Source organism: Periophthalmus magnuspinnatus, chromosome 17 (genome assembly GCF_009829125.3).
Source record: "Periophthalmus magnuspinnatus isolate fPerMag1 chromosome 17, fPerMag1.2.pri, whole genome shotgun sequence".
NCBI classification, from domain to species: Eukaryota; Metazoa; Chordata; class Actinopteri; order Gobiiformes; family Gobiidae; genus Periophthalmus; species Periophthalmus magnuspinnatus.
The window spans coordinates 17,785,958-17,798,828 of record NC_047142.1 but is presented as its reverse complement, the minus strand read 5'-3'; the positions used below and the strand labels follow the sequence as shown (position 1 = coordinate 17,798,828).

At 37.7% G+C, this 12,871-nt stretch overlaps 1 protein-coding gene across 2 annotated transcripts in view; it reads left to right on the top strand.

Moving 5' to 3' along the window:
* Positions 1 to 8,742, top strand: part of LOC117385698 (guanine nucleotide exchange factor VAV3-like) — a 71,312-nt gene extending 62,570 nt beyond the window's left edge. Inside the window, exons 26-28 of one of the 2 annotated variants that reach the window (XM_055228568.1) lie at positions 1,531 to 1,584; positions 5,829 to 5,977; positions 6,540 to 8,742. In XM_055228568.1, the coding sequence (XP_055084543.1) occupies positions 1,531 to 1,584; positions 5,829 to 5,977; positions 6,540 to 6,581 (245 nt within the window). In that variant the 3' untranslated portion in view covers positions 6,582 to 8,742. The remainder of the gene's footprint in view (positions 1 to 1,530; positions 1,585 to 5,828; positions 5,978 to 6,539) is intronic. The other variant, XM_055228569.1, reaches the window with a different exon arrangement.
* Positions 8,743 to 12,871: the final 4,129 nt, after the last annotated feature.

Here is a 12,871-nt window from a genome sequence, read left to right as displayed (position 1 = left end):
TTATACAACACTGATTAAGTGCACAACAGCTTTATTCTGTGTGTGTAGTTGTTTATTAGCACGGCGGCCATATTGGTGAGGGCTGACATGTGTTGGTCCTCAGCTCTTTATCCCTGTGGGGGGTGCAGCGGCCATATTGTGGTGTTGACAGGAGGCGCTGTGTTCACTGCAGGGTCCTGGTCCTCAGATGGGATTTCATATGGAAGTCTGGACTGCAAATAACAGGCCCAAATCACCAAGTCTGTTGTTTAACCTCTCTCTATTGCTTTATCATCCTGCAGCCTGGTAGTGTGAGCTTTGGGAATTATTATTGAATCAGAAATAAGGGAATCAACTGAGCAGCAATATTTTGTGCACACTGTTTAAATATGTGCTTTTGTAAACACATGCGAGTGACTCTGGGATGTTTTTTGGCTGAGATTTGTATAAAAAAAACAACTAAAAAACCCATAAAATTTAACATTACAGTCATGCATTACTTGAATTGCAATACTCACAGTACAGATTTGAAGAAACAAAATTGGTGAACTATTAAACTTTTTTATGCCTATATTTTATCCTTATATTTTATTTACACATTCAAATATGCTTAGCAAAAATAGCCATAGCCAATAGACCAAAACAAGCATAGCCATTGTAATTTAAAGGTGCACTATGTGTAAAAAAAAAAATCTTGAGCTATTATTCTTGCTGTGAATGGGTGAATGTAAAATAATGTATTCCTTTATCAATGTGTTTACCAAGTAGTAGTCACGATACTAACTCAATTTGATACTAAGAAATAGACTCACTACTCAATACTGAATCTGATACCACAATAATAATAAAAAAGTATTCTGTATTCTGAATTCTAGAATGTCATTTTCAACGTTAAATCATAGTACTTTCATTCACTTTTTCATGTAGTCTTATCTGTGTAATCCCTCAGTTGACTAGACATGTTCCATAGTGGTCCATGGGCGTATACTGCATCTCGCCTTATACCGGTACTTGTTCTGATACATCTCAAGATCATTCTAAAGCTGTTCAGGAAAGGCCCATTTCTATCCTGTGAATGTATCTTTTTTTTAGTATTGATACCTGCTGAAATGAGTATCTAGTTTTGATACTAGTTTTAGTATCGATTGGTATCTGATATTCTATAGTTTTGACAGCCCTAGTGCATATCTATACCAGTCTGTGTGGGAACAACCTACAATGCCTCCACCTATATGTTAATGAGCACTGCATCTCTACTCTTTTGTACTAAGTTTAAAAATACAACCCAGGATCCTCCCAAAATCCCGGCACAGCACACAGGGAAATGACAAATCGTGTGCCAGCGCTGTATGGTGCCCTCCTCCCTCACCTGTCCTTGCTTTTTGTGGCTCATCTTTTGACTTTGAAAACTTTTCCATCTCTCTCTTCCCTCTTCTTCTCCGGTGTCAAACTTGTGTTTACTTTCCCGGTGCGCACTGGGATGCTGTGGGATGCTCTGGCCCCATCCGCTCGCCTCGTCTCCTCCTCCTCCTCCTCCTCCTCCATCTTCAGTTCCTCCAGACTTCTGCAGCTTCGTTCCTCCAGCATCGTCGCCATTTTGGTCAGGTACATACACCCACTGCCTCTGTCTGTAACATCATGTTTGTACTCCGCAGGGTTCCATGGGAGGAAAACGGTGAATATTCTGAAATGATATAAATGATTTTGGTAACACTTTATAATAACTGCAACTACGACATCTTCTTAAAGCATGGGCGTAGATTTAATTTATAATGAACTAATTAAGAATGATTCAGGCTTATTATTCAAATCTTAAAGATGGGTAGTTTCATTTTTCCCGCTCTAAGTCACTCCCCCTTCAGAGCGCTGTTACAATACAATCAGCAAGCATCCCACTAATGAAACTACTGCACATCGCATCAGGGTTGTGAAGTTGTAGTGTAGTGTAGTGTTATTGAAAATTGTGTGGGAACATCGCTGACGTCGGTTTGTGGGCTGAGTATCGGACAGAATCTTACAGCTAACCATATGGCGGGTTTGAATAGGGCCAGGGAGAGATCGCTAGATTACTCAAACATGCATGGTTGACAGCTACAGGGAGGCCCAAAAGTCACCGACAGTTGAAAAAAATGTATAGCTCTTTTGTTTCTAAATATTTTTATTTTATTTTTTCAGAGCATTTAGAACGACCCTTCCAACATTAATATGAGCAAATACAGCACCGAGGAACAAACCCTCATTGTACAGTGGTACTTTGAGTCACATGGGTTAAATTCAGAAATCCAGTGGCCTTACCGTCGACATTTTAATACCAGAGATGCCCCAAGTGTAAATGCCATTAAAGGAATAATAAGTCGTTTTCAGAGACAGGGTGCAGTATGTGATCTCCACAGACCTGACTAGTCCCGATTTCTTCCTGTGGGGCGATCTTAAAGAAAAGGTGTTTGTGAATAAACCTCAGACAATAAACGACTTAAAACGTAATATCGAGCATCAAATAAGAACCATAAGCCTGGAAATGCTTTCAAATGTTATGCAAAGTGTGTTGGATCGGGCTATTCGTTGTGAAACCGAAAATTATGTCATTTTTACTTCCCCTAGTTTAAGTAGTGATAAGTTCAACTGTAAGTGAGCAATTATAACCGTATATATTGCCAAAAATCTCAGAAGGTTCAGTTTACCTACTGCTAAAATTAAAAGTGTCAGTGACTTTTGTATAACATAACCTCTTCAGGCATGTTTTTGATGAGGGGAAAAATGCTATAACATGGTAGAAAGCTCCAAAAAGTCGATTTTGAATAATACTCCCTCTGTAAAAAACTGTTAATAAACAATTTGTGTATTATGAATTATATCTTTTGCCATGCTTTATTAAGGCTTATTAGGGTCTAGTTATTATAAAGTATAATCATGTTTTTGTGACATTTATCAATATAAGATTTTGCATTTGGGAGTTAGTATATAAACTATAGGTCAAACAAGGTTCAAAATAGTTTCCTTTTTTTATTAAATGTTAACTTCAGTGTCTGTTTGAAAGATAATTTAATGTCAACGCCTACGCTGCAGTGAAAAGTCAGCAGATCTGTTCAGTCAAAACTTCATTTTTATCCTAAATAAATATACTATTCCACCCTTTTCCTTTACATTATTTGCTGTGGTTCAACATGAAATAATTAAGATTTTAATTAAACATTTAACTATTTAAAACACTTACATTTATTTAGGGTCAACACATGGTTTTGGAGTGTTTTTACTATTTTATCATTTCAGTGTACAAAACTGATAGAAATTTTGCATCAAATTGTGAAATCTTAAGCCTTACTCATTTCCCTTTTCAACACACCAAAACAAAAACTTGAACTTAGTATTTTTAGAATTATAAACCCTCTAGCAACTTGGCAACAGCTCTGCAATGAGTAACCAAAACTTGACTGTTGCTTTACCATATTATTCATCCTTGGAGCTTGTTTCACTTCACAATACAGAAATCTGATGCTGATGTAATGATAAAAGTATAGTGGGAAGAACTAGTTTGCATTTTAAAGATGTTGTAGGTAATAGAACTCAAATGAACACTGGTTAAGACGATGATTATGTATTGTGCATCAAAGTTATTATGAAACGTATATGCAAACATGATTTTCTTGTTTTAGGTTCTAAATGTGGAATATTTCAGATGGTGTGTGTATTTATTGCTTATAATATCTTGAAAAACATGCATTGTTACTATGAGCGGCGTCTCCACAGACCAAACCTGTAAGTTGGCTTGGTTGTATCACCTGCTTGTCTACATGGAAATATGAGTTTAATGCCATGTGAAATATTCCAGACAAAGCCAATCCCCAAGAAGACAAGCACGTGAGCACCCTCTACCTGAAAAGTTACACAATGAATCTTTTAAGGTCCTATATGTGCAAAATGGACTCTTGTGAGATTTAAGCCATGTTAGAACGTTGTTATCTCATCAAAAACAAACCCGGAGTTGTGTTTTGTTTCATTCACATATATTTGAGTAATCCCTCATTTCACCTTGCAATGTCATGAAATTGCAGTTTTCAAGTTTATTAATGATTCTAGTGAAGGTGTATGGAATTTAAAACTACAGTGGAGCATTTCCTGTATCACCACATGACATCACACGGTGGAACAAAGTTTTTTTTGTTTTGTTTTGAGAGAAGAACTCGGCCTAAATATACAGGGTTTTTGCATGAATGAAACAAAACACTACTCCCTATGTGGGCCCTATAATTCAATTCAATTCATTTTATTTTTGTAACGCCCAAAATCACAACAACTTACAACTTGAACTTGTATTTTAAGAAAGACCCTCCATAGTGTTAATCCTTCATCGTACTTACAGAATAGAGTTAGACACTTGTTATAAACCATCGCCAATAAATGTCTAAATTGTGCAAGGTTTGGTGATGAAATGTCTCTTAGTATTTTCCCCCAAAACTTAGCAGAGCCCATATTGATTTTACTGGATTGTTTACTACTGACCTTCACAGCCTTTTTTCCCCTAACCTGATTATAAGGCATTTCAGCACTGCACAAAGGACAAAACATGGAAAACGTGAACCTACTTTAATTATCCAAGTTGCAAAAATACAATCTAATTTCTTGTTAGATGTTAGCTTAGCTGTAATCATGGCAACGCTGTGAAACTGTAACTACATGTAAAGTTGCTGAAGTCAACAATGAGGTGTTTTTGATTAGTTTTCTGCTAAAGTCAAATGTTACTTTGAAAATGTCCTTGTTTCAGCGTACTCCTCACAGAATTGGTTTAAAACAGTTCAAAGAAAACGCAGGGTTTATGCACACAAGTGGATTTGACCTTTATAACAATCTAAAAGTTGAACAGAATCTAAAAGTTGAACGAACTCGCAATGACCTGCTGCTGTTCAACTTGAGCGCTTTTAATGATCCAGGAACATTTGTAAGAAATTAATCAAATGCAGAGGTAAATAATGAAGTATATTTACTCAGTTATAATTAGCCACGTATAGATTTTTTTTACATCATATTGTTACTACTTGAGTGTAAATGTAAATGTAGTTTTTGTTGTTGTTTTTAAGATATGGTATAGTGGTTTTCAAATTTGACTAGATGAGAATATTCATTATTTCATTGTTAACATTACTTTTTTACTACAAGCAACTGAGCCATTCAAGTCACCACTTATTACTTATTATTTAAATGTTATGCTACTTTTACTTAAAGCTTTATTGTGTAATATTTCACCCAGGTACCTTGTGTAAAACTTTAAAAAAAATACAGAATACAATGATTTGCAAATCCTTTTCAACCTATATTGAACTGAATAAACTACAAAGACATGATATTTAAACGCTTATTGATTGTTGTTAAAAGGAAAGGTGATGTAACACAGTGGTAAACATGCCCCTGTCCCAGCTTTATTGAAACGTGTTGCAGGCATCGAATTGAAAATGAGTGAATATTTGCATAAAAACAATACAGTTTATCAGTTTGAACATTAAATATCATGTCTTTGTAGTTTATTCAGTTCAAAATAGGTTGAAAAGGATTTGCAAATCATTATATTCTGTTTTGTTTTTTTATTCCAATGTATTTTCCACAATACCTAACACCCGTAATGAAATAAAGACATTTATAGGCTGAAATGTTACATAGAGGGGCTTTAGGTACAGTTTAGGCTATACTCCTCCCACATGTATTGAAATGTTCATGTCTTTTGTGTGTGTTTTACAATGTTTTGTCCTCGCGTGATGGCCATTGTTGTGACTTTTATTGCAGTCTGTTTATTGGCTGGAATGTTACACAGTTGGGCTTTAAGCACACTTTGGAAATATTTCTTGTGTGTTTTCCAGTGTTTTGTCCTCGCGTGGTGGGCATCGCTGTGGCTCGATACGACTTCAGCTCCAGAGACACTCGGGAGCTGTCTCTGCTTCAAGGAGACAGCATCAAAGTATTCGCCAAAATGTCCAATGGCTGGTGGAAGGGAGAGGTGGACGGGCGGGTACGTGTTGGCATTTTGTACTCAGAAGCTCGCAGTCTTTTTCTTATTTTATTTCTATTGAGTTTTCAATAACAGAAAACCAAAATACCTCAAACAATAGAATAGCACAATAGAAAGACAGATTTAAGGAAGTAAACAAATGAATAAATTACACTGAAAGGTGCTGTACTGGATTTTTAGTCTCAGAAATGGTTTGCAGTGATCCAAAGTTAATCCCGATTTACCTTATGCATTCAGAGCATCCAAATTTTTCACCATGATGAGATTGTAAGCACTTTTCACAACTTTCAAAGATCAGAGCTACATTTTGCTTTGACGGTAAACATAACATCAACTAGCATGCTAACCTAAATTCCTGATTATCGAACAACCGTGCAATGAATTTATTTTGACCTCAAGAGCTGCTTATACAATATCTACTGGGGGAATGAGAGCGAGAAAGCTATTGTTCACTTTTGTGCAGCAAATGACAGCTTTAATGCATAGATGGTGTGGATCAAATGTTAATGTTGAATCAAAGATTGTGTCTACTTTAATTTGATTGTGTTATGTTTTCTTTCAGGTGGGCTGGTTTCCCTCGACCTACGTAGAAGAAGAGGATTGACATACATCCCTCCACTGCACACTGTAAAAATCTTTTATTTTTAAAGAAAACTGAACTGGGCAACTTAACTCAAGTCAGCACATCAATGTCCTGGGGAAACCTTGTGCTGCCCTCTCTCAGACTTTGGATGTCCGATCACAGAGTACCAGTGCGCATTTTGGTCTATCTGGCCCGACCTGCCCTCCCAGCCTGGCCCCCATGGCGTTAAGGGAAGTGCACCCAGGTACCCCCTACCTCCCTCCCTTCTCCCCCCTCTGTCCCACGCTCACCTTGTCCCTTTATTGATGTCTCCATTGGCTGGTGTGAGCGCTGCCTCTGCTAGATTCAGGTTTCCACAGCGGGATAGGAGGATGCTGCTGACTGGACAATGCACTCCTGACTGCACCGCGTTACATTGTAAAGTTTATAGCCATTGAACTGCTCTTAAGAGGGAATGCTCCGGCAAGTCAAATGTTTTACAACCTTTGCTAGGACTTTCTTCATTTCTAAAACAAAAAATGTATTAGCTATGGTGTTTTCATAACAATTAAGGGATAGTATGGTATTAGATATACTAAAACTAATATCAAATCTAGCTACTCATTTGAGAAAGTATCAATGCAAAAAAAGTCAGATTCAAAGGACAGAAATGAACCTTTCCTGAAAAACTTTAGAATGATCTTGAGCTGTATCAGAACAAGTATAAGACACACAGACCACCTCACAGACCGGTATGTCTGATTTAGCTCTGTTTATGTGATTTATAGCTATTGCTACTACATACTCATTAAAATTAGTATCTAATTTTGATACTAGTTATATTGTATCCATTAGTGTCTGATTTTTGGTAATTTTCCCAACTTGAATTAACAATGGTCCAGAAAAATGTATACTTGGTAATGGTAACCATAAACATATTACATTTATTGGAAAAAGTCTTGCTGTGTCATAGCATACAGTACATAGCTGCCTGTGTTATAACATACACAGATACAGTATGTGGGTGCTCTTTTATTTGTATTTTATTTTATCACATGTGTGCTGCGACTAAACCCCAGGGCCACAGTGCAGCACATAATGTCAATAATCTTACCACTGTTCTCAAAGGAAATGCACCATTTCTATGTTTCACTTCTTGCCTGACCAGCCAGTCCCTTCTACATCCTGTTCAAATCCAGAAAGGACTAGAACTGGACCATAGAGCGTGAAAACCCTCCATCCTAACTTGGGAACATCCAATCACAGCTGCTAATTTGTAGCCAGTGTCTCTCAAATGCAGGAGACATTTGCTCTGGAAAATTCTAGCGTCATTCAGAACAAAATCTATAACTTATTTTACCTGAAATAACAGTTTGGTGCTTTGATTGTTGATACTGCAGAAACCACAATGTTTTTCAGTCCTCTGTTGTTTTTCACCCTTTTTTACCTGTAAGCCTCCATGTTTGTTTTTACCCGAACAAACAAGACTCCCGTTTGTGTAAAGTTTTGTTTTGCTGGACAGGTAACTCACTTTATGTATGTGTTATTTATTTAATGTTAATCTACCTGGCAAGTCAAATGTTTTACGGGAAGTTTTCTAACCAAAACATGTCATTTTGGTTGCACGTATACTGTAACTGTACTGAATGGATCAATACATACTTTATTTATATTTCAACTTAAACTATGTAAAGCTATTAAACCAAGAGTGTTCATATAATTCAAATATTACTTTAAGTTTAACATTTTAACAAGCAAAACCTGACAAAAATGACAAAAATAACATTAAAACATTCAATGATTGAAATAATATTTTTTCTACAGTGTACACCAGAACAATTGAGTCATTTTGGGTGTTTCCGTTTCACCCCTGTTCCATGACCTTTGTATAAATGACTTACCCAGAGCCAATTCAGAAGTGTTTGGAGAAAAGTGTTTGAATTTTGGAGGATCATTTGCTGTGAGCCCCTCCATCTTTTGATCGTCCCTGGACCTTTTTTTCCATTCATCATTTTCAGTGTTTATTTTGGTTGGAGAATGCCTGACTCAATGGTGATGTAACTGCTGCTCACTGTAGTGCAGAGGTATGGGCCCTGTCTGTTTAAAGGTGATTTCTCCCCTTCAAAAGCCCACATCCCGCTAACCACGCATGTGTGACTTCAATATTTAATAAAGGGATACTCTTTGAATTGTACTGTTCAAAGGCGTCTGTTTTATTTCTCCCAGATACATGTGATGAATACATTTCACTATACGGGTGATAGTGGGGTCCTATACTCACACAAAAAGATATTATGACATTAAAGGTGGACTGTGTGACTGTCTCCATGGAGTTGTTATTGCTTTGCTTGGAATGTTTCACAGGATGGCATAACATTAACCTTGCCAGAAAGATGAATTCTCACGGGTTTTGTGTGACTGACCAGTCACAGGGCAGCATTGTGCTTTGGATCGAAGCCAGCGCAGAATGAACCAAAACAAACATGGCAACACCGACAAACAAACATCAACGTTTAACAGAAATACGGACTATTTAGTTAGAGCCCTCAAATAACATGACAGTCACAAGCAAGCTGACATTAGCCACCAGTTTTTCACATGTCACTCACCGTTTTTGTTGAAAATCGAACACTGTGAACTATGAACACTTGTATTAATCACAGGCTTCTGAAAATGCATTGTTTACATTTTTTTTTTCAGGCTATCTTACAACTTTTTTGGCTTTGTTTGCTATTGTTTGCATTGTGCCACCATGGTAACTGCTGAAAATTCTGCCATAGACATATACGCAATTTCACCCCCAGCATGATGCCACTGCAAAGTATCCATGGGCCGGCTATCAGCAAAGAGATGTCAACAAAGCCTGAGTGGTGTCCTTGGTACAGAAGTGCATTTCTCCATTAAACCTGATACAGGAGAGAGACTGAGTGACATCATCACATTCATGAGTGAGTGCAGTGACAATACAATAATCAAAAGATATGACCTCTAAAAGTATTATGACCAAATATAGGAAACTGACTTTGGAAAATTTCACAAGATTTGCATCATATGCGCCGCCATTTTTAACACGTCGCCGCTGTGTCTTTCATGATTTTTTTGGCACTTCTCTGAACAAATAAAAAAGACTTGTCATTAGGAAGCCAAGGAAGACAGGCAGGCATTTTGAATTTGTGCATGTTTTTATTGTCAAATTAGGCAGGTGAGTCAGGTCCAGTCTTTGATTCCTTGTCACTTGTCTTTGTTTTATTCATTGTTGACATTTTGATAATTTGCCGAGTCACATAATTCATATAACTGCTTGCAATGCTGTTGGAAAGGAGAGGGTGCAATTATATTATTAATTATATGGTTAGATTGAGAGGCATCTGTGGAGATTGAGGGGTACAGTACCTTCCTGTGAAACATTCTAGGAAGGCAAACCCTACACCTGAAAGATTAGTAGTTGCCACTATTTAGTATTCGTTAACTCCCGTCATTACTTTTAACTCTTAATATCAAAGACCGGTTATTATAAAAATTTACTTTTTGGAGCTTTCTGCCATGTTATAACGTTCCCTCATCAAATACAAGCCTGAAGAGGTTCTCTCCCAGGCCCTATTTGTACCTTCCTTACATTTAGCAGTACAGTTCTGTCCAAAGCTCCACCCACAAGCAGACATCACCCATGGTCCTGCATGGCAATTTTCCATAAATATACCAAACAACACACTGCAACTTTACAAACCTGATGTGAAGTGAAGTAGTTCTATTAGCAAAATGCACGCTAATTGTGTTGTGATAGCGCTCTTAAGGGGGGGGGTGATTTAGAGAGCAAAGGCAGAGGAGACTCTGAGCGTCAAAAACACATCTTAATACATTGTTTCCTGCAAATATAGCATTTTCAAAACAATAAAAGGTAACTTGGTGAGCTAAATATGTGTTAGTAAGAAGTGTAATAAACCCTATTTTAATTTTTTTGAAAAGTCTGTAAATTAATGAAAATTTTATTTTTTATTCCCAAATCGTACCTCAGTACTGTACAATCACCATGCGAGCTAAAAGGACGTACAGGAGTACAAACTGGGCCTGTCCGATCTTCCTCACCTGTCAGCCGCCTCCCCTCCTCCTCTTCTTCCTCACCCCTCATCCTCTGCAGCTCCACTGTCCGCTAGCTACAGGGGAGCAAAGCCTATACAAGCCCCGGTGAGTTAAGTCTGCTTCAGTTTGAGTGACAGGGAGGAGAGTACAGTGTGGATGTAACCTACTGCGGTGCATCCACTCGTTCACAGACAACCTCCTCCTGTCAAAATCAGGCTCTACGGACGCGCAGAGGTGCAACAAGAGACACACTTTCTATTAAGGCAGGTCTATGTTTTTTAAATATAGGGGGAAATAGCAGAATATGTATTTGTTTTATTGATATGATAACTGGCTGAAAATATGTGAGTAATATATCTGATAGCTGGTTCCCTATTCCTTCTCTAACATTCTAATATATTATAAGCATCGTGACCATAACTTAAAGTGGGGATATTATGCAAAATCGATTTTTTAGAGCTTTCTACCATGTTATAACGTTGTTCCCTCATTTAAAAAACATGCCTGAAGAGATTTTATATGTCATCCGTGCATGTTTCAATGATATAGCGATTTCTTCAGGGCCGTATTCAAATTCTCCTTAATATTAACTGTAAGATTCTGTCCAACGCTCAGCCCAGTAGCATGTAAACATCCATGCTGCCACACGACAATTCTCAATACATATACAAAAGTTTGATATAAAATTAAACGGGAGATATTACATCACCTAAATAATTGCAGCTATGTTTGCAATATTGTGCAGTCCTACCATGCACCACTTCATCTTCATACTTATAACTGGAAAATCTGGTGAAAATGGTGGTTCTCATTTCTCCTTATATATAAGCAGTACGTTATTGTCATTTTCTTTCATATTATTCCAGCCGAACCCATTTGAATGCTCTCCTCCGTGCTCCCAGCGTGAGTGCTTATGTATAATGTAAACTGGCCTTAAGGCTTCTCCCACTGCCTTGTCTCTATAATGACCAGGCTGACACCGCACGGGTCTAAACCACAGCTCACAGCATTCATAAAGACACGGTGAAATAATGGCTCCTCAATACTGCCCCTGCTTCTAATCTGCCTGTCCCCGCCTGTGCCAAAACAGATGAAGACGATGACAGAGGAGTTGGATGGTGGCCAGAGAGGGACAAACAGCTGTAGTGGGTTGTAGAAGGCAGATAAAGCTCAGAGAATGGAGCATATGGATGTGAAACAGGGGCCAAGGCTGATATGAGTCACCAGTCTCTCTATAGAGAAATGTACAAGTACAGTGTCAATGGAGAAGACTGCTTTGTTTCCTGTATCGACCATTATATGAAATTTCACATTCAACTGTAAGTACTAAGACTTTTGAGACCATTTATTCTGTTTGTCTTTATGTATTTCACTTTCAAAGAACTTGCCAATAGACTATATAAAGCTTGAATAAAGAAATATCAGCAAATTAGAGAACTACCAGGAAAGACAACCAAGGATGAGCTCTTTGAACCAACACTAAAGAAAATACTGTAGAAATAGTGGGAATCATATCATCTTCAATCTTTAACCATGTTTAGATCTTGTGTATACATGTCTGATGGTTGAATACAAGTTGCTCAGTTGATAAGTGCTTGTCCTCTGCACAAAGGTTGGCAGTTCGAATCCTGCTCTCAGCTTAAATATCATTGGTAAACTGGTCAGGTCCGTTGGCAAATAGGTTAGTGGTGTGATTCCAGCTCCCACAGACGAATACCGCCAAGGGGTTTCTTGATGTAAACGGCTTTGAGCACCTAGAACGTAGAAAAGCGCTATCGTAAATGTGACCAATTACAATTTATTTATTTTGTATGGTCCTAAATCGCAACAATGATTGGTTATTGAGGCCTAAATGTGTGCTAAAAATGTTCAAATTTGAGACTAAGTCAACTTGATACTTCTAAATAATAACCCAAAGTTTGAGGAACACTATTCTAAATCAAATAAATCGAAAAATTGCCTACTTTATTCTCCAAAACCCATAATGAGTGATTTTCAGGAGCAGTTTGGACAAAGTTACAGTGGTAGAAAATGTATGCGTCATCGGTCGTGATTTGTGGACCTTCATAAATCCCTGTGTCTCTGGTCTCTCTGTGGACGTCTGCACGGGGTTAAACTGAGATTTCGCTAAAGCCCAAACTCTCCGCACATGCTCCACTTCTCCACACATGAGCTGACTCTGTATCTGCCATATTGATATTCCACTGCAGGACCACTGAAGTAAATCATACAACTACAGTGTATGGAAAGAA